This window comes from Ursus maritimus, unplaced genomic scaffold, assembly GCF_017311325.1.
Source record: "Ursus maritimus isolate PB19 unplaced genomic scaffold, ASM1731132v1 scaffold_19, whole genome shotgun sequence".
Taxonomy (NCBI): domain Eukaryota; kingdom Metazoa; phylum Chordata; class Mammalia; order Carnivora; family Ursidae; genus Ursus; species Ursus maritimus.
The window spans coordinates 53,583,029-53,604,912 of record NW_024424341.1 but is presented as its reverse complement, the minus strand read 5'-3'; the positions used below and the strand labels follow the sequence as shown (position 1 = coordinate 53,604,912).

The following is a 21,884-nucleotide window of genomic DNA, read 5'->3' as shown; positions in this document are numbered from 1 at the left end:
GTCAGTCTTGGAATGTGCTTATCTCTGGCCCGGGGCGAGGACAGGAGGGCGTTGGCTCAGGTTTGGGGGATAATGGTTTGGGCCAAGCATGCCTGACTGCGGAGAGGAATTGGCCCAAGCAGTTCATCTCTAAGTATGGGGGCCCGCTTAGGCTGTTCATTCCAGGGGGGCGATTCGGGCTCAGCAGCCCTAGGTTCTTGGAGTCTTGGATTCGGCATCTTTGTTCCCCCAAACTGGGTTCACTTCTTGGTGGGTGTTGAGCCAAAAGACACAACTAAGCCAAAAAAATAGGAAAAGGAAGGATTTTACTTACAACAAATAAAGGGGAACACGTGGGGATATTCTCCAAAGCAGTGTCTTCTGGAATAACAAAACTGGGGAAGTTTTAAGGTAACGGTGCATTCAGATTCATGAAGGGGCTTGTGCAATGGGGAATTCAGCCTGGAATTGGGAGCAAATATCATCTTAGGGTGACAGAGTCCAGGTCTGATCGAAGTCATAAGGGCTGGCAAGGGTCAGCTTCATCAATTCTCTGGCTCCTGTTGGTCTGGTATCTGGGTGCTCAAAGGGGTTTAGATCCGAAAAAGACAGCTCAAGAATGTGCTTCCGGTCACTCCACTTTTGAATCAGCACTGCGAGTTTTACCATTGATTGATTGTCCCTGATAGGATCAGGCTATCTCCTGGCCTGATAGTGGCTCTTTATTCTTACATTCTTTTGTTCCCTTAAAATTATTAACTACTGAGATGTATTCTGCAATTTCAGTGCATCCCAGGAAGTTCTTCAAGGAAGGTGCTTTGGGCAAGTAGTGCCAGTCAGGCTTAGATCTCAAGATGGCTGTGACCCAGAATGAGTAGAATGACTTTTCGTATGTCAAGAGGCTATGTCTCGTCTTTCTTGGAGGACCCCTAACTCTTTCTGCTTACATCTTGACTTTTCTCCTCTCTAGTAAGAAATCTGAATGCAGTTTAAAGAGAGCTGCCCCCAATTATTACCCCATCCTCACCTTGCATGCCGTGAGGCAGGGAATGTAAACTTTGAGGCTTATAAGACAAAGAACAAATGGCAAATTGTTCAATTGCAGGCAACAAATTAGAAATTTGAGCACTGACCCTACATTTGATAAAATTAGAGAATTGATGTTAGTTATTTTAGGTGTAATATTAGCACTTTTAAAACTATTTCATATCTTTTAGCATGACATAAGGCAGTCTTTCTGGATGAAACAATATGATGAATATGGTGTCAGGAATATGCTTCCAGATAATATGTGAGGACGTGGGGACGGGGTAGAGGTATAGCTGAAACAAGGGTGACCATGTGGTGATAATTGCTTAAGCTGCATGATTGGTACCTGGGCGTTCATTAGACTCTTCTCTCTACCTCTGCATGGCTTTGAAGTTTTTATGATAAAATATTTTTGAAACAGTTTCCCCGTTAACTAGCTAGGAAGTGTCCCGAGGAAGCACAGAATGTTGAATTTACTCCTAGTTGCATATTGTATGTGGGAGCCAGATGTTGTGAAATCCCCCTCAGACTAGACCCCTGGGCCCTGGGAGTCACTGTGAGCTCAGGGGTGTGGTCAGAGCTTCAGGCATTTAATAAAATTACGAGGTTTTCTTCCTTTTGTAATGAAATTGATTCATAGGTATTTTATGTCTTTTGTCTCCTGCGAATGGGATAATTTTATCTTCTATCTCTGCAAATGTAGGTGTGTTTTTTCAATACCTCAAACCTAATATTTCCAAAACTGAGCTCTTGATCCTCCACAGAACTGGCCCCTATAAAACCTTGCTCATTTCTGTAAATGGCATCTCTATCCTTCCAGTCAGTGAGGCCAAAGCCTCCACTCCCTGCTTTCCACCCCAGATTCAAGTGATCAGCAGATCCCACTGACTGTATCTTCAGTATCAATGCAGACCCCAGCAACTTCTCACTGCCTCCACCTCTACTTTCCTGACCCAAGGCCCCAGCATCCCTTGCTGGGATTATCGTGATAACCTCCTACCTGGTCTTCCTGCTCCCCACCTCTTGCCACCGTTAGTCCATTCTTAACAGCAGCCGGAGGAATTGTGTTGATACCTAAGTGAGATCATGTCACCCCTCTGTTCAGAATTCTCCTGTTGTTGCATCTAATGAGAGTCACAGCCACAGTCCTTAAAATGGCCGAGAAGACCGCGTACCATCTGGCCCACATTTACTTTGATTTCATCTGATCGCTGGTTTCCTCACTCACTCTTCAGCCACATGCCATGCATGCTGCCTCCTCTGGGTGCTGATGCTTTTGCTGTTCCCTCTGCCTAGGATGCTCTTTGTCCAGATGTTTGTATTGTCCACGCCCTTACTTCGTGAGGTCTTTGCCTACAGATCACCCCAGTGAGTCTTCTCCTGACCTCCCATTTCACTCCCTATCCCCCTGCCCCATTTTTTTCTTCATAGCCCTTATTACTGCTATATCTTCAGTGTCCATATCACTGCCTGGCAGACAGTAGGCACTTAATAAATACGTGTTGAACGAGGAAATGCCATCCTTGATCTCCCTGAGCTTATAGCCAAAGGTGGAAGATAATTAAGCAACCACAGTATTATAGTGCTATGATAGGAGAAATGCCAGCCACAGTAGGTTATCTGCCATGGTCTGAATGTTTGTATCCCCTGAAATTCATATGCCAAAATGCTAAGGCCCAGCGGGATGGTCTTAAGAGGTAGGGCTTTAGAACGTGATCATGGCATGAGGGCAGAGCCCTCATGAATGAGATCAATGCCCTTATAAAACAGGATCTAGAGAGCTCCGCTCCCTGTTCTGCCATGTGAGGATACAACAAGAAGTCTGTGATACAGAAGATGGCCCTCCCCTCATGGTGCTGGCGCCCTTGGACTTTCAGCCTCCAGAACTGTGAGAAGGAAATTTGTTGTTTATTTTATTTTTTTTTTAGATTTTTTTTTATTTACTTGAGAGAAAGAGTGAGTGAGAGAAAGAGAGAGAGAGAGCAGAGGGAAAGGGAGAGGGAGAGGGAGAAGCAGCCTCCCCACCAAGCAGGGAGCCCGACGTGGGCCTCGATCCCAGGACCCTGGGATCCTGACCTGAGCTGAAGACAGATGCTTAACCGACTGAGCCACCCAGGTGCCCCCAAATTCTGTTGTTTGTAAGCCACCCCATCTGTGGTAGTCTGTTAGAGCAGCTTGAACGGATGCAGACGGTACCCAATGTAGTGGGGGTTATCAAGGAGGGCTTCCTGAGGAAGTAACACCCAAACTGGGACTTGAAGAATGATAATAATAGCAACACAGCATCCAGACTCTGAGATTCTCCGGGATTTGGCCCCTGGTGATGTTCCCAGCATTATCTCACCCACCCTGACCTGTTAGTCTGCGTCCTGGCCTCTGATGGGACCCCAGCATTCCACATGCATGTCTTTTCACCCACACGGCCACTCTTGCTCATTAGTCTTTTCCTTCCTTGTCAGTTTGGCAGGCGCCTGTTGTTTCTTCAGGCCTCAGTTAGCATCTCTTGAAAGCCTTCCCTGAGAGCCTGGGCCCCTCCCGGGCTGTGCTGGGTTCCTGTTCCCTGGGTCATTGTTCGATTTTGTGGAAGGTCTATTGCAGTCCTTCTCACATTCCGGTGAATTTATTTGCTCACCTCTCTGCCCCCTAGTCTGCCTACCTTTGGATCAGAGACTGGATTTTACTTTGACACCTGGGGCACTGAGCAGGCAGCCCTGTACACGAGAGCCAGCACGTCTCGACTGGTCATTGTACGCTAGGCCCTGCTCTGAGCACTTCCCATGTAATGACTTACCGAGTTCCCGCACGACACTGACAAATAGGTTCTCTCAACATCTTGTCTTGTACACGGGAAGGAACTGACGCACCAGGAGATAGTTTGCCCCAGGGCACACAAGCCAATGGATGATGAAGCCAGGCCTCAGACCCAGGCAGTCTGGGTTCAGAGTCTGCTTTTTTTTTTTTTTTTTTTTTTAAGATTTTGTTTATTTAGTTGAGATAAAGAGCAAGAGTGAGAGAGAGAGAGAGAGAAAGCATGAGCAGGGGCAGAGGGAGAAGCAGGCTCCTCACTGAGCAGGGAGCCTGACGTGGGGCTCCATCCCAGGACCTGAGCCAAAGGCAGATGCTCAACTTACTGAGCCACCTGCCCCCCCTTTTAACAGCTAGGTTCTGACTCCCGTGCACATGTGTGCAGGTTGGGTTCTGCACGAGGAGACCACACTGCAGCTGTGCCGTTCACATAGGATACACACACAGTTTTTCAGTAAGTAGCGGTAAAAGTGCTTTCTTTGTTCTAACAAAAGCAGTATATTACAATAATTTTCCAACGAGTGGGAGAAAAGCATCTTGAAGAAGGGCTGCATTTTTCTAGGAAGTCCAAAGGCAAATTGGCATGGGCTAGAGACAGCCCTGCCTGCAGTCCTGCCGCAGGCCCTTAGGGCTGAAGTTAGATCTCATAGAGTCCTTTGGCTCAGATACTCACGGATCACAGATACACACCCTTGTCATCATCCCATGACGTTTACTCTCTCACACACACACACGGAAGAAGTGGTCTTTATCCTGTTCCCCAGATGATTGCACACGATTGCTAGGTACATCCGGAAGAGTTCAGGTTAGTGTCTCTCCTCAGTCCTGAATCCTCTAGAAATTCCGAGAAAAAGAGCCAGGAATCTGGAAGCGGGATTTGGGGGAGAACGTGGGGCTTATATTTCCCATTGTGTTTCTGGGCAGTTGCAGTTCCAAATTCAACTGCTGCTTTCCCCTTGGGTCTTCTTCCCCTCAAGAGGTTGCTGTGGGCACCTGGTCTCTGTCCTGCTGCAGTGACTCAGATCAGAGTGATGATCGGATCGAGTGAGCATCTGTGGGAGAGAGCTGTGTGTGCTTGGGCAGGTGGGGGAAAAACAAGGGTCTTGGGGCATCATGTCCCTAAGGCAAATTGGGGTTCCGCACCCCCAGATCCACTCGGTTCCTCACCCCCAGATCCACTTCACCTGTCCACCCTGCCATCTGCCCCGAGAGCCCGCCACTGCCCTCTGGCCTGGTTGTCTTCGGCCAGTGGGAAGTCACAAGAGGAGAGTGGAGAGAGAGAGGGAAGAATGAGTTGGAGTATCTGGCCTCCCCAGTTCTCTCTCTCTACGCTGGCTGCACTTCTCAACAAAAAGTTACAGTTCCCATCAGGGACCTTTTGCACACTCTGTTCCAGGCCCCGGAATCACCCTCCTAATACCCCTTCAGGCCCAGATGTAGTAATGGCAACGGCCTGTCACTCCCCAGCATAGTGCCCTCTCCCCATGGCTTCCTTACGCCCAGCCTACACCACTGTAAGTAGTCTGTTTATTAACTGCTCGCCTCCAATTTCAATGTGCCGTCTGGTTCCTGCCGAGGCCCCGACGTTATAAAGGCAGGGAGGGCTTGAAACCAGAAATCTGGGAAACCAAACTCCCTCCCACATGTGTGTGGGTGCGTGGGTATACGTGTGTACACATAATCAAGCTGACCCATTGCTGGCTCTTAGGAGAGAACAGATTCTGGAAGCGGAGAGCCTGGTGTGCTTGTGTCTTTGCACGTGCTGCACGTGCATTTAGAGTGTCAGAGCTGATTCCATTTCTGTGTTTGTCAATCTCAAGAAACACCGAGGGCTTGATAAGCGGCAGGATCTTTACCTGGTGCGGCAGATAAAGGACAAAGGCTCGGTTGTGTCTTCAGGATTTGTAGGTTTTTTTGGACAGGGTTAGGGAAAAATGTTACTTGGTAGGTTTTAACTATTAAAAAACTGTGTGATTGGCCCCATACTAAGAGGTTTAGCAAATCTTTGTTGGAGCCCAGAATAAGGGTGATTAAGGCTTTCTACTAAAGACAGGGAAGGGGGAGGGGAAGAGTGAGATTTGCTAAAAGTCATTTCATATTCTGTTAGCCTGATTCTGTCACTCTGTAAGCTGCTAGAACATGCAACTCAAGGGGTGGCCAGCAGACTGGTGCCAGTTGGAGAGCTAAATGTTACTGCTCTAGGACCAGATAATTTCAGAAATTGAGTGGAATCATTTAAATATCGGTATAGCAGTTTCGGTAATCGTGTGGTAATTGATTACTCTAATAGTGTTTTAAATAGGCCTGTAATTTGTATGCCTCTGTATTTCCTTTTTCTAGAAATTTCTTTTGAACCGTGTTTTACCAAAATATTAGTCGGTGACGGATTTGAAAATAACCGTGAAAAGAATATGAAACTGATCCTTCAGCACAGGTAGTTTTAAGAAAACATTATCTGAGAGGACAGAGACCTGGTTTTTGGTTTTTGTGTTTTAATCTTTGAGGGTCCCACAGTGCCTAAGGCAGACATTGTATGCACTAAGTTTCTCCTGAAACGCCACCATGGTTACAGAGTTTATCAGACAGGAAATAAACACCACGGTCAAAAATATAACTTGAGAAGAGCTTAAAATAAAGGGACAGTTTCCCAAAGTGCAGGCAGGGTGTGGTCATCAAGAAAGGATATTGCAATTTCCCAAACCTCGCCATAGCAGGGTAACTTACTATCCCTAGGATAGAAGGGCTAAGAGACGGAACAGTTACCAGACCTGGGGACAGATTTGAGACGAGGGCCACTGACAGGTGCTATGACCTTTGGTCAAGGGACATGAAACAGCCAGTCCAAAGCAACCCCCAGGGAAGAGCTGGGGGAATAAATACTCTGATTTCACTTCTGTCCCTTCCCTGGATCTCCTGCTGACTTTCCCTATTGGCTGAACTCAACCAGAAGCTGGAGGGCAAGGGGATTCCCTGATAACAGGCAGCACAGAGAAGAGAGTTGGGTGCACGCAGAGTCACAAGTTCCCATGGCTTCCGTCTACCTGCTGCGGTCCAGCTGCGGTCCTAGAGACTTCCTAGTTCAGGAGCCTGTGAGCTTTTCCAGAGCAGAGAGCATGCCTTTCATGCCATAGGTATATCGTCAAATATTTGCAAAAGTCACAGGGCCCCAGAAGATCCAACAGGGGCTGGAGAGAGATCATTCTGGAAGGCAAGAGTTAAGATCGGAGCTAACCGAAAGTTCTTTAGAGCAAGTCTCGCATGCAAAAGTAGACTCAGAAGGAGGTCCCCCGTCCATCCTGAGATCCCTGTCCAAGTCAGAAATTCTGGAGCCTCTTTTCCAGAGTACTTAGGGTATAGGTGATGCCAATATATTCGCAAGTCTGAGAAAAAGAAAAAGTGTGGCAGTTTGGACCCAAACGGTTGGGGAGTGAGATAGGAGTTACATGAGAATCTGGGTGGAGTGGGGGCAGGGGACAAGGCCTGAGACGGTGGGACGGAGTCTGTTGGGAGTGAGAAGAGAGGTAAAGATATCTCGGGAGAGAAGAATGTGTAAGAAAATTGTACAGATAAGGAGAAAGCAGGACTCATTTACAGTCTGTCAAACCCCTGCTCTCATGGATTCTTTCTTTGCAGCTCTGCTTTCTCGGGATCCCGCTCCTTCCAAGAGGAAGACAGTATGATTAAACTCCAGGTGAGTTAAGGTTTCCTTTTTCTCTCTTAAAGGCCATGTCACTTCTGAGGAGCTAGACCCCTCTATTTTCCGAAAGGAAGTTGCCCACGTTTGAGTGACGGCTCCGTGCGAGGCACTTTGCCTGGCTCGGAACAGCTGTGTGAGCCAGGTGGTATTACTCCCTTTGCAGAAATCAGGAAGCAGGCTCAGAGACGTCTAGATGTCTAATTCGGTGCTACTCCAGGTGAGGTCTGCACACAAGTGCCAGTCCATGAGCTGCTTGTCACTGACAGATCAGTATGGCAATCAAGAGTAAGAGTTCAGAAGCTCTTTTTTCTTTAAAGATTTATTTATTTATTCTAGAGAGTGAGAGAGTGTGTGGGTGGGGGGAGGGGCAAAAGGAGAGGGAGAGGGAGAACCAGACTCCCCACTGAGCATGGAGCCTGACATGGGGCTGGATCCCACGACCCTGCGATCATGACCTGAGCCAAAACCAAGAGGTGATCGCCTAACCCACTGAGCCACCCAGGCGCCCTGCATTCGGAAACTCTTGCAGCAGTGTGGTATTGCCACGGCGCCCGAGCGCGTGGTTGCTATGCACATGACCCCACTTGGAGTAGCGCTGGGTCCAGTCCACTACATAAGAAGCAAGATTTGAGTGTGGATGTATCCCTCAGGATTCAACCAGCGAAGCAGGAACAGCATGAGATATATATTGAGATTTGTAAGAGGTTTATTTTATGTGCCTTTGGGGGGGGCCGGGCAAATCGGAAATCTCAGGGCAGGTTGGACTGATGCTACTATCTACAGGTAGAATTTCTTCTCTTAGGGAAGCCTCAGTTCTGGTCTTGAGGCCCTTCAACTGATTGGCTCAGGCCCACCCAGATTATTAAAAATAGTCTCCCTCCAAGTCATCTGATTATGGACTTTAATCACATCTACAAAATATCTTCACTGCAACACCTAGATTAGTGTTTGCTTCTGTAATGGGACCGTAGTCTAGCCAAGTTGATGCATCAGAAAGGCCATCAGAGGGGGCGCCTGGGTGGCACAGCGGTTAAGCGTCTGCCTTCGGCTCAGGGCGTGATCCCGGCGTTATGGGATCGAGCCCCACGTCAGGCTCCTCCGCTATGAGCCTGCTTCTTCCTCTCCCACTCCCCCTGCTTGTGTTCCCTCTCTCGCTGGCTTTCTCTCTCTCTGTCGAATAAATAAATAAAATCTTTAAAATTAATAAATAAATAAAAAATTTTAAAAAGCCATCAGAGGGTAAAACAAGGATTTTTTAAGTCATGAAAAATGTTTTAATTCTGAAAACACACAAAAAGAGAAAATAGTACTGTGAATCTCTGTGTGTAGTGTCCATGGTTCAGGTCCAACATTTTGCCACACCTGCTTCATCTGCCTCTTTTTCACTTTCCTTTTTTCTTTCCCGAAGAAGTTTATTTTATTGAATTAATTTAATTTTAAGATTTATCTATTTATATGAGAGAGAGAGACAGAGACAGAGGCTTAAGCAGACTCCACCCTGAGCACGGAGTTCGATATGGGGCTTGATCTCGTGACCCCGAGATCACGACCTGAGCTGAAGCCAAGAGTTGGACGTGCCAAAGCATTTTAAAAGAAGATCCTGGACAGCATGTCATTTCATTTTATATCGGTTTTGTTCTGAGCTCATTACTTTCTCAGAGTAGCTGGTGTGCAAGGTAAAAGAAATGAGCTCCCGCTCGTTTCCTCTGCCTGGAAACCATCCTGCCCGAGTCCACACTGAGTCCCATTAGGTTCATTTTCCATCTTCGACGTTACTGCCGGCGACTGTTTCACCAAATGTTTCACACTGTACCACCCAGGCTACCGTCTTTTCCAGCCTCTGCTAACAGTTTCCCCAAGTGTTGCCTCTTGGTCCCAAAGTCAGTGCAGGAGATTTATTTGGTAGCGCTCTGCTTACAATAGCGGTTTTTGTATTGGTAGCACGGGCGTGCTGGGCGCCGGCAGAGGAGCAAGGAAGCAAGTGGAAACATGCAAGACCTCTTGAGGCCCGGGCTCAGAACTGGATCAAGGCACTTGGCCAAATCCAAAGTCAAGGGGCAAGGAAATACCCGCCGGTCCTTGAGTGGAGTTGGGGAGCGTGAGGGAATTTTGCTGAATAGCAATCTAATTTACCATACACCTCTGCGTATTTCAGTATGTATTTCTACTGAAAATACAAAAAATGGCTGAGATTATCCGTAATTCTTTGGTATCATCTAATGCTTTGGCAATGATCAGTTTTCCCTGATTATCTAAAAAATGCCTCTTCAGTGTCATTCAGTGGGTTTCCTCTAGCTACGATGTTTCCTGTAAGTGGGAGCACTCTGTGCTTGAATAAATTTAGGTTCCAGATTTTACAAGAGGACTTCGTAGGTGGTGCTGTGTGCCAAGAAAAAGATTTTAAAATCTTTGATTATATCTGTATTAGTTTATAAATTTGGTTTATTAATATTTTTGGACTGTCTTTGTACCTGCACATATGACAGTCTCTGCATAGGATCACAGCAAGGGTGGTGGGAGATGGGTGTTTTGTTTTCCCAGACCGTTGAGGCCAAGAAGGGAGAAGGGGGTTAGGCTGGGTGAGCCTGGCATTCCTAAGCCCTTCTCCCTATGTCTGTCCCACATCGGCTGTCAGGTATCTGTACTTCCTGGCCCACTCGCTCCATGTTGTCACCTCCCACGGAGGAAAGCATTGCTGCTAGGATATCCCGGGTGGTTTAGGAACAACTGAAACTTATTTTCACAGCTCTGGAGACTAGGAAGTCCAAGGTCAAGGAGCTGGCAGATTTGGTGTTTGGTGAGGTCCTGCTTTCTTATTAATAGGTGGTCCTCTTCTTGCTGTGTCCTCACATGGCAGAAGGGGTGAGCTCTCTGGCACGTCTTCTATGAGGGCACTAATGCCATTCGTGAGGCTCCACTCTCATGACCTAATCACCTCCTCAAGCCCCCACCTTTTAATACTATCACCTTGAGGGTTAACATTTCAACATATGAATTTTGGGGGGACACAAACATGCAGTCCATCACACCTCCCCCAGTTTTTGTTTTTGTTTTTTTAAAGATTTTATTTATTTATTCGACAGAGATAGAAACAGCCAGCGAGAGAGGGAACACAAGCAGGGGAAGTGGGAGAGGAAGAAGCAGGCTCATAGCGGAGGAGCCTGATGTGGGGCTCGATCCCAGAACGCCGGGATCACGCCCTGAGCCGAAGGCAGACGCTCAACCACTGTGCCACCCAGGCGCCCCCCCAGTTTTTGTTTTTAATAATTGTCAGGTTTTGGTGGTCGAACAATAGCTAGTATAAATTCTTTGTGAAATACGTTGTAGCTACTCACAACTTTGGTTGGAAGCATTTGCAAGGTACAGAGTCTATTGAGAGGACATATCTGTGACCATGTAACTGGGCGGTGTAATAAGTGCAGTGATAGTATTTTATTTTAAAAAAATTTTGGGGGGGTCAGGGGATGGCTGTTAATATGAGATTATTTTTCCCCTCGATTTTTTATTTTGAAATTTTTTAATTTATGGAAAAATGGAAAGAACAGTATAATGTGTAATCTTCACCTAGGTTCACAAGTTGTTAACAATTACATAAAAGTTATACGTATACACACACACATAATGTCTATATTTCATTTTGCTGACCCAGTTGAGAATAAATTGCAGGCATCATTATTCACCCTAAATACTTCAGTCTGTATCTACTACGAATAAGGGCTTTTTCCTACATTTCCGCATTACTGTCATCACACTCAAGAAATTTATTTTTTTATTCAAGTAAAATTAACATACGGTGTTATAATAGTTTCAGGCGTACAATGTAACGATTCAACAATTCTATACATTTCTCAGTGCTCGTGATAAGTGTACTCTTACTCTTTATCTGTTTCCCCCACATCCGTACCCACCTCCCCTCTGGCAACCACCCAGTTTGTTCTCTGTATTTAAGAATCTGTGTTTTTTGGGGCACCTGCATGGCTCAGTCGGTTAAGCATCTGCCTTCAGCTCAGGTCATGATCTCAGGGTCCTGGGGTCAAGTCCCGCATTGGGCTCCTTGCTCAGCAGGGAGCCTGCTTCTCCCTCTCCCTCTGCCCCTCCCCCTGCTTGTGCTCTCTCTGTCAAATAAATAAATAAAAATATTTTTTTTAATTTGTTTTTTTGTTTGTCTCTTTTTTCCCCTTTAATCATTTGGGTTTTTTTTTCTTAAATTCCACATGTGAGTGAAACTATATGGTATTTGTCTTTCTCTGAGTGACTTAGTTCAGTTAACATTATACCCTCTAGGTCCATCCATGTGGTGGCACATAGCAAGATTTCATTCCTTTTTATGGCCAAGTAATATTCTATTGTCTTTGTACACCACATCTTCTTTATCCATTCATCTATATCGATGGGCACTTGGGTTGCTTCCGTATCTTGACTATTGTAAATAATGTTGCAGTGAACATAGGGGTGCATATATCTTTCTGAATTAGTGTTTTCATTTCCTTTGCGTAAATGCCATGCATAAAAGTAATCTCAAAATGGATTAAATACCTAAATGTGAGGCCTGAAACCATTAAGTTCCTAGAAGAAAACCTAGGCAGTTGTTTCTTAGACATTAGCCATAGAAGCATTTTTCTGGGTATGTCTCCTCCTCTGGGAAGGAAAACGAAAGCAAAATTAAACTATCGGGATTACACCAAAATAAAAAGCTTTTGCCCAGAGAAGGAAATCAGTAACAAAACCAAAAGACAGCCTACTGGATGGGAGAAAATATTTGCAGATGCCATCTCCGATAAGGGGTTAATATCCAAAACATATAAAGAACTTACACAGAGCGCCTGGGTGGCTCAGTCGTTAAGCATCTGCCTTTGGCTCAGGGGGTGATCCCAGGGTCCTGGGATCGAGCCCCGCATCGGGCTCCCTGCTGCACTGGGAAGCCTGCTTCTTCCTCTCCCACTCCCCCTGCTTGTGTTCCCTCTCTCGCTGGCTGTCTCTCTCTCTCTGTCAAATAAATAAATAAAAACTTAAAAAAAAAAAAAACTTACACAACTCAACACTAAAAAAATCCCAAATAATGCAATGAAAAAATCAGCAGCGTACACGAATAGACATTTTTCCAAAGAAGACGTGCAGATGGCCAACAAACACATGAAAAGATGCTCAACATCACTCATCATCAGCAAAATGCAAATCAAAACCACAATGATGGGCGCCTGCGTGGCTCAGTGGGTTAAGCATCTGCCTTCAGCTCAGGTCATGATCCCAGGGTCTTGGGATCGAGGCCCACGTTGGGCTCCCTGCGCAGCGGAAAATCTGCTTCTCCCCCTCCCTCTGCCCCTTTGCCCCTTCTCCTGATCGTGCTCTCTCTCTCAAGTAAATAAATAAAATCTTTTTAAAAAAACCACAATGAGATACCACCTTACACCTGTCAGAATGGCTAAAATCAACAACACAAGAAATAAGTGTTGACCAGGATGTGGAGAAAAGGGAACCCTTGTGCACTGTTGGTGGGAATGAAAATTAGTGCAGCCACTATGGAAAACAGTATGGAGGTTCCTCAGAAAATTAAAAACAGAACTACTGTGTGAGCTAATAATTCCACTACTGATTCTAATGTTTTTTTAATACTTAGTTACTGATACCCAAAGTGCTTCCAATTGTCCCAATAATTTCCTTTTTACTTTTTTTTTAATATGGCAGCCAGTGCTTTTAGTTGCCTTGTCTGCTTAGTCCAATAGAAATAGATTAATCTGCCATGACAGAGAAAATAAAATATCAAGTCTTGATGTACGATAGGGAATGAACACCCGGCCACCGCTAGGCTAGGGTATCAGTACAAACTTTTTGGTGGACAATTTGGATAATATCAGTCAAAATGTAAAATATGCATACTCAAGTAATAAGTAGTCTTTGGTCTAGGAATTTATTTTATAGAAATGCTTTTATAAGTACTCAAAGACAGATGTTCATGGATGTTTATTGGAACATTCTTTGTGTGACTGTGGATGGTTAACGGGGACGCAGGCAATGTGGAGAAAAGAAGAGAAACTTGGCCTACCCGAAACTTTGAATTTCTTCTATGTTTCTCATTTCTTTTGCACTAGTAAGGGTCCGTTCAGGACACAAAAAAGGACACTGGCTATTTGAACAGGAAGAATTTAATGGAATTGTTGACGAGGTATGGAGTTGTGAGCCAGGTAACTGAGGGGTAAAGAGAGAACTCTACAATATCATGGAAGTACCAACTGTGGGAAGTAACTACCAACCTGGCTGAGGGAACCAAGGGGAGAGATTAAATCACGGGAACTTGGAAACTGAGAGAAGGGGCCTTGTGGAGCTGAAATGCAGAACTGTGAAGAGGGGTTGCTGGCTGGCTGGTGTCTCAGAGCTCAGCGAAGAAGCCTAGGGGTCAGGGACCCAGACTTCAGATATCGCTAGGGAAAGGGACTGCTGCCACCAGCGGAACTTAGCATTACAGAGGTGATACCCCAGAACAGGAGGCAAACCGGCAGGAACAAGTCCCTTCTTTCTCCCCCAACCTTGCAGAGTCCCTCCTGCGCCCCCTAGTGGCAGAACCTCAGGCAGAGCCGTTCTCAGATTCAAAGTGTGATTTGCAGAGTCGTGGCTCCCGCATTACAAGTATAGTTTAAACTGGAGAGTTTGGAGCAGAAAGACAACAACCTAATGACCCGCGAAGCTTCCAGCTGTGCCCTTCTGCCAGTGGTCATCTGTGGATGACCCATGTGGCGTGTGCTTGATGTTTCAGGAAACCGTGACCTTCAAGGATGTGGCTGTGGTCTTCACGGAGGAAGAGCTGGCGCTACTGGACAAGGCCCAGATAAATCTGTACCAGGACGTGATGCTGGAGAACTTCAGGAACCTTGTCTCAGTGGGTGAGGACAACAGCCCTCTGTAACTAAGCAGCAAACCACTGGTCCTGTTCCCTCAAATAATCAGCTTCAAACCACATACAGTATTCCAGGGGGAGCACAAAGAGAAACTTTGGCCACTGGTGAGAATACCCGAGAGACACACATACCAAGGAGACCCCTGAAGTTAGTGAGTTTTAACAGATTAATGTGCGTGACTGGCCCCCGGTGAGGTGTTGATGAGGGAACTCACATCTTACCCCCCCGGCCCATGGGCCTCCAATACAGTTAGGAGGCCACCCTGGCCTCCTCTCGTTTTAGGCTGTCATCTGCTCTCATGTTTCCCAAAGCGAGGTTGATAACATTCACACACTGGCATGGGCCTTGGTTGCTTCTGGAGAAAAACCAGTGTTTTGGGTTAGCTAGTGTTAAAGGAACTAAACCAGGATCTGGTGTATAGTGAATGTGGTATAAGTGTCAGCTTATTTGCTTTCTCGTTGATAAATATCCAATTTTAATTTCTCAGAGGCTCATACACAAATATGTATTACCTTGGTTTAGTTTATGAGATATTCCTTCTTTTACAGAGGAAACAGCTGAGGCACAGAGTAGTTAAATAACTTGCCCATGGTTACATAGCTTGTAAGAAGTAGGATGTAAACCCTCCTTATCTGGGTGTTTTGTTTTGGTTTTAGAGAGAGAGAGAAAGTGTGCATGCATATGTGAGTGGAGATGGGGGGAGCAGAGAGAGAGGGAGAGAACCTTAAGCAGGCTCCATGGCTCAGCATGGAGCCCATTGCAGGGCTCAATCTCACAACCCTGAGATCATGACCCGAACCAAAATCAAGAGTCAGACACTTAACCAACTGAGCCACCCAGGCACCCTAGACCCTGCGCTTTTTAAATAACCATGTGAAAGTAAGTACCATTATGTCTATAGATTATAGACGTGTGGCTAGTCTGCAGGATTCAACACTGTCAGTGAGTCTGAAATCAAGCTACTCTATCATAATCATCAGTTTTTAAAAAGCAAGATTGGTTAATGGACCAGAACACAAAAGAATTTGTCAGAGTACGTTGCACCTAGTAAGGTAAGTATCAGCTGGTGAAACTGTTTTAGTTAACAGTCTGTGTCTATTTGTGCATACCGGGTCACAGTGCAAATGCTTTTCTTACTATGGATATGGTCAAAATAACTAGAAAACGGCTCCTTTAGGCCTCTTGTGGGTAGCTCAAAGACCCCTTTCTCTGACACCACCTTACACACTAACGTCACTCTCAATAAGATGACTCAGAAACCACTACCTTGAACCAGGAGCAGTGTCCAGATGGTCTTGACCATAGTGTTCATGCCATTCTGAAGCCTGTTTTGGGGTGCCAAGGGTGTGACTACCCTCTTCTGCCTCATCTCCCTATGTTTTATGGCCCTGTGCTACAATCTTGCTTCCGTGGGGCCAGGCTACTAACAGTTCCACATTGCCCATTCTCATAGTCATGGGTATTTGAGATTCTGCGATTATCTAAAGAGGAGATGTTAAAGAAATGGATTATTGGATCTTAGAGCATGTGACTCTTGATCTCAAGATCATGAGCTCAAGCCCCACATTGGGAGTAGAGATTACTTATTAAAAAAAGAAAGAAAGAAAGAAATCACTGGATGGATTACGGGATCTTGGCGGACTTTATCTCTTCATGGAATCCAGAGAACCTCAGAGAAAAGGATGTCTCTTTAAGCCTGCCTCAAAGGTGTACATGTGCCTCCCCCATCAACCCCAGGACGATATTTGACAATGTTATCCCTATATCAGTCCCCATTGCTGTTTTATGCTGACCACATACAGTTGGGCAGGTTGTGCAGAAACGTACATGATAATCCCACCTCATGTGACAGTAATGTGAAGGCAGGGGGATTAGCAGGAGACAAGACTTGTTGCTTGTTTCTGCAACTTTATATGGTGTCTTGGAAGGTCTTTGTGATGCTTTGTGTCTGTCACCATGTCTAGCACTCCCATTATTGTATTGTACACACACACACACACACACACACACACGCACCATAAATCGTATGGGAGTCTTCCCCCTCCCCCCCTTTTTATTTGCTTCGAGAGTGTGCGAGTGGGAGGAGGGGCAGAGAGAGAAGGAGAGGGAGAATCCCAAGCAGGGTTCATGCTCAGCATGGAGCCCAGTGTGAGGCTCAATCTCACAACCCTGAGATCGTGACCTGAGCCGAAATCAAGAGTCCGATGCTTAACCGAATGAGCCATCCAAGCACCCCTTCCCCATTCCTTTTGTAGCAAAGTGATTAAAGGTGTTTTATCAGCTGCTCGTGTAGAAGGGAGGTGAATTTCTTTCTTTATAAATTGTTCCCAAGATTTCTTTTCATTTCCCTGCAACATGTGAGTTTTAATTGGCAGCCCATGGATTAGAAGTCCTGTGATTCTGATTGTTTCCTAGATCAATAGGAGCCAGTGACAGCTTCCCACTCCATCCTACTTCATTTCTCAAAACCTCTGCAGGGATAACTTACTTGTTCTCTTAGCCAAATTCTCTTTCTCCTCATAGGAGACAGGATTAAAAACAACATTTCACATCTTCAGGGCAAAGGGTTGAGTTATCTCTCCCAAGAAGTGCTCTACTGCTGGCAGATTTGGAAACAAAGGGTCAGTGAATTAACTGTGAGTCAGGAGTATGTCATGAATCTTCAGGGAGATTGTCCCCAGCATTTAGGGGGGGATGTTTCCCTCTGTGAAGAGTGGGCGGGAGCGTCTCTTCAGATTTCTGAAGAAGAAAACTGTGTAATAAGTGCCATTAATTTAGAAAAGCAAGGTGGCACAGCAGGGAAAGGCCTGACACAAGTCCTTAACCCGGAATCTTGGAAGGGAGCCAACGTGATGACGGAGCCTCAGAATTCTCGAGGACAGTGTGAGAGAATCCATGTGGAAGAGAAAGTGTGTGGATGTGCTCAGTGTGATGACAGCACCAGTCAGACATCACGTGATCATGGTGATTCCCAAGAATGTAAAGAAGAGGAACCTCATAGATACACTGACTGTGGGAAACACTTGGCTATGAAATCAGCAGTCAAACAACATAACGGGGTCCCTGTGGTTCCACAGCCTGTCAAATGTAAGAACTATGGGGTGGGCTTCAGAGATGGTGCAGACCCCCCTGTTCATCACAGCGCTCACATAGGAGAAAAGTCTTGTAGATGTGACCAGTGTGGAAAGGACTTTAGTCAGAGCTCAGATATCGTTGTTCACTGTAAAACTCATTCAGATGACAAAGCTTACGAATGTCAAGAGTGGGCAGAGGGCTGCAGCCAGAGCCCAGACCTTCCCAGATATCAAAAAGGCCCCTCAGGAGACAAACCCTATAAATGTCTTGAATGTGGCAAGGTCTTCAGGCGCAACTCCTCTCTTCACAACCATCACCGGGTCCACACGGGGGAGATGCCCTACAGATGTGACGTGTGTGGGAAGGGGTTCGGATTTAGGTCGCTGCTTTGTATTCATCAGGGAGTACACACAGGGAAAAAGCCCTATAAATGTGAGGAGTGTGGGAAGGGCTTCGATCAGACCTCCAATCTTCTTGTCCACCAGAGAGTCCACACTGGAGAGAAGCCCTACAAATGCAGTGAGTGTGGCAAATGCTTCAGTTCAAGCTCTGTTCTTCAAGTCCACCGGAGGCTGCACACAGGGGAGAAGCCTTACAGGTGCGGCGAGTGTGGCAAGGGCTTCAGCCAAAGCACACACCTCCACATTCACCAAAGAGTTCACACCGGGGAGAAGCCCTACAAATGCAACGTGTGCGGAAAGGCTTTTGCATACAGTTCAGTTCTTCACACTCACCAGAGGGTTCATACAGGAGAAAAGCCTTACAAATGTGAGGTGTGCGGTAAAGGCTTCAGTTATAGCTCATATTTTCACTTACATCAAAGAGACCACACCAGAGAGAAGCCGTATAAATGTGACGAGTGTGGTAAGGGCTTCAGTCGGAATTCAGATCTTCATGTGCATCTCAGAGTCCACACAGGAGAGAGGCCCTATAAGTGCAAAGAATGTGGGAAGGGCTTCAGTCGTAACTCATACCTTCTCGCTCACCAGAGAGCACATGCAGCTGCAGTGCCACATACGTGTCGTGAGCATGGCAGTGACTTTAGTTATAGCTCAGACCTTCTCACTCATCAAAGACTGCGTGAGAGGACAGAAACGTTCTCAGTGTAATTCTCCAAGGGGCCAATCAGGAAAGCAAGCAAGTCCATGTATTCCAGGTGATGGAGGCTTACTCAGTCGCTGGGAGGGCTGGGGCAGCAGAGGACAAGGACGCTGCCACCCATGATGTCATTCTGCAGCTCTGAAGCAAGGGTTCATAAGAGTATTCCAGGGAACTGCTGTGGATCTCAAGAACTTCTGCAAAACTCCCACCAACTGTCACATGCTACAGGGGCAAAGTAGTGATAATCGACAGATGGACAGTTTGTGGCAATGACGATAATTGGAGATCAAATTTCTGTGAATGGATATGCCCAGGAAGGAAATTATAATTGAGATGGGTACAGTGAGGACTTCAGGCCAGCCAAAATCTGTAGATTTTTTTTTTAAAGAGAGTACCCACTAGAAAGATATTTAAAAGAGTGCTTATGTTCTTAGTGTGGTAAGAATATTAGTCGATTCTCAGGCTTTCAAATCCATTAGATTTTCTACACAGGGAGAAGCTCTATGAAGTGATATTTTATGGGCATGGCTGTGTGTTCATCTTGCTGGTTCCATTTCTTGGTCTCGTAGAGACTCCATTTCCCAGAAGCCCTTGCAGTTAAGAGCTGGTCCATGTGATAGAGTTCCAAGCAGCAGACTACGAGCAAAAGTAATATAAGTTACTTCCAGGCCTGGCCCTTAGAAACATCTTGTGATGTCCTCCAGCCATCTTTCCTGTCATAGTGACCTTGGAGGCTGGACTGGCAGAAGGTGGCTGTCTGACCTGTGTTGTACCTTGTTTTCCTTGAGTAAGAAATAAACATTTATTGTGTTATACTATGACATTTTGGCAGTTTATTTGTTGCTAGTATTGCCCAGGCTCTTTAGCAGCAATGTATTTCATGGTCACTGGAGTTCACATAAGAAAGCAACTTTATAATTGAGTTCGAAACTTTTAAGTCGTTAAGGCTATATGTGGCAGTGCAGCTATCTTAAATGGTGTGGCTAGGACTTCTTCGGTGAGAATCTTCATTCATTGGTGTGTGCATAAAAAAGAAATGCTCCAGGTAATGTGCTTGTGATGAAACTTTAGCAAAAGTGCCATCTGCAGACATAAGAAATCCCACACAGTAGAGAAACTCTGTAAGGTGCACTAATGGGAAAAGCTTGTCGATAGGAAGTTAACCAGACTAGGTGTCCTGCAAATAGCCTTAATAAAGTAAATCAAGTAAAATTAATATTTACTGCGGTGACTAACAACTTACGGAAGGCCAAGAGCGTCCGTTGTCGGAAGCTGGCACCACCGCTTCTCAACCGTCTTGTTTAATAAAAATGGGGTTTCAGAAGGTGCTTGTTTTGTCAAGTTCCTTCAACAATTGCGATTTATTTTGGGATTATAGGTGGATTTGGGAGGAGGAGATACACTCACGGTATCTTTTTTCATCTTCAAAACTAATGTCTTTTGTTGGTATCTTAGTTGATCTATAGGTTTCTTCATTTGGATCATGTTTTCTTCTTAGTTTTTCTTACATTACAATTGCCTATGACTTATGGTTTATATATGGAACAGCCATTCAAAATCAAAACCATCCCTAAAATGTTGCTTTCTTACTGATCCAGGTGAGCAACAGTGAAACATTAATAAAACTCAGTGTCAGTAAGGGAATGGAAAAACCGGGGCGCCTGGGTGACACAGCGGGTAAGCGCCTGCCTTCGGCTCAGGGCGTGATCCCGGCGTTCCGGGATCGAGCCCCACATCAGGCTCCTCCGCTGGGAGCCTGCTTCTTCCTCTCCCACTCCCCCTGCTTGTGTCCCCTCTCTCGCTGGCTGTCTCTATCTCTGTCGAATAAATAAATAAAATCTTTAAAAAAAAAAGGGGGGAATGGAAAAACCAGTGGTTGGTGGGGAAAAATACAGGTGCAACATTTCTGGAGAGGAATTTGTCAATATGTATCAAAGGGTATAATGTGCATTATCTTTGAACTAGTAATTCCACTTTTCAGAATTTATCTTTACAGTGTAATTGCACAAATGGGAAAGATGGTTTCAGAAGGGAACATATTCCAAGAATATTTACAATAATAAAAATTGTAAACAACCTGAAGATACATAAGAGATTGAATTAATTTTGGTACTTCTGTATAATGAAACAAAATATCACCATTAAAAATGATGTAAAAATTTCCACATATAGTTTGGAGGAAAAAATCACGTTGTGAAAGATCATTACAGGATGACCCCTGACTAATACCCAAGTTTTAGAGCACAAAATAGCACTGGGAGTGGTCCCTTCCATCACTCTACACTGCACTTTTCAGCGTTGTTTTGAGGGTTGTTTGGACTGTTTAATCCAAGTGGGGTTATGCAAAATGTAGGAAATGCTTTCCCCAAATTATCTTCCTTTCTCTGTGTTCAGATGCTTGTGATAACAGTTTTGTCACTAGACATTCACCAATCCTTAATATGATGTTTTTCTGAAAAGCGTTGTGAGTAGAGCTCATGGTGGAGAGGGGAGGTTGTTTGGAGAAAGCAAGTCCTGGTTTGTGAGGTTTTGGTTTAGACAGATGCTTCCAGAGATGGAAGGCAATGGGCTTGCCCTATCACCGGGTGGCTACCGTAGTGTAGCTCCTTGCATGGGTAATTACTGTAAATGGACTGTGGGAAAGCCAGCTGTCCTCTCACTGTGTGGCCTTCCTTTGCATCTCTGTGCTGATTATTCTGTTTTACAATCCTTGGCTTGCTGACCCTTATCCTATATGTCTTCCTATGTAACCCAACATTTATAGACCAGTAGCTGGGATTTTGGAAGTGGCAATCATTATAGTTCAGTCTAGGGGCAATGTGCCAGGTTATTGCCTTCCAGTTCCAAATTCACCCTTTGATACATACTCTATGATAATGAAAAAAAATTTCTTTGAGCATTTCTCCTTTGCAGTAAACACAATGTTACACTTTGTCAGCCGAGGGTGTCCGAGGGAGATTGCAGGAGGGCGGGATCTCCTGATGTCTGTAGCAGCTGCGTGGTCGGTCAGCAGTGTGGAAGTGAGGACATCTGGTCCTACTCTGCACTAGCCAAACACCCAGAATGCACAGTTCCTTGATGATCTTGCAGCTCTAGCCTGTTGATCACATTCCCATGGACCTCTGGTTGTGGACCCTTCACATTCTAGGCCTTTTACTCACATAGGCACACCCATTCCCTCTGCACATCCATGTACCTGGCCACTGGCTGTGGCTCATCTGTTCCCCAAATGGTTGCCATCTGTACCCTTCCTCATTCTGCATGCCCATGCGTCCAACACCCGTTGCAACTTGCCTACAAACCAC

At 45.6% G+C, this 21,884-nt stretch overlaps 1 protein-coding gene across 1 annotated transcript; it reads left to right on the top strand.

Annotated features, from left to right (window-relative positions):
- Positions 1-2,556: 2,556 nt before the first annotated feature.
- On the top strand, positions 2,557-19,400 carry ZNF285 (zinc finger protein 285). The gene is made up of 5 exons (XM_008684440.2): positions 2,557-2,896; positions 6,154-6,247; positions 7,447-7,504; positions 14,262-14,388; positions 16,927-19,400. The coding sequence occupies exons 2-5, from the start codon at positions 6,225-6,227 to the stop codon at positions 18,585-18,587; spliced, it is 1,869 nt and encodes a 622-aa protein (XP_008682662.1). The 5' UTR covers positions 2,557-2,896; positions 6,154-6,224; the 3' UTR covers positions 18,588-19,400.
- Positions 19,401-21,884: the final 2,484 nt, after the last annotated feature.

Coding starts and splice junctions, on each gene's coding strand:
- ZNF285 (XM_008684440.2), top strand. CDS start 6,225: ATGAAACTGATCCTTCAGCACAG. Junction 6,248..7,446: donor AAACTGATCCTTCAGCACAG/GTAGTTTTAAGA, acceptor CTTTCTTTGCAG/CTCTGCTTTCTCGGGATCCC. Junction 7,505..14,261: donor ACAGTATGATTAAACTCCAG/GTGAGTTAAGGT, acceptor TTGATGTTTCAG/GAAACCGTGACCTTCAAGGA.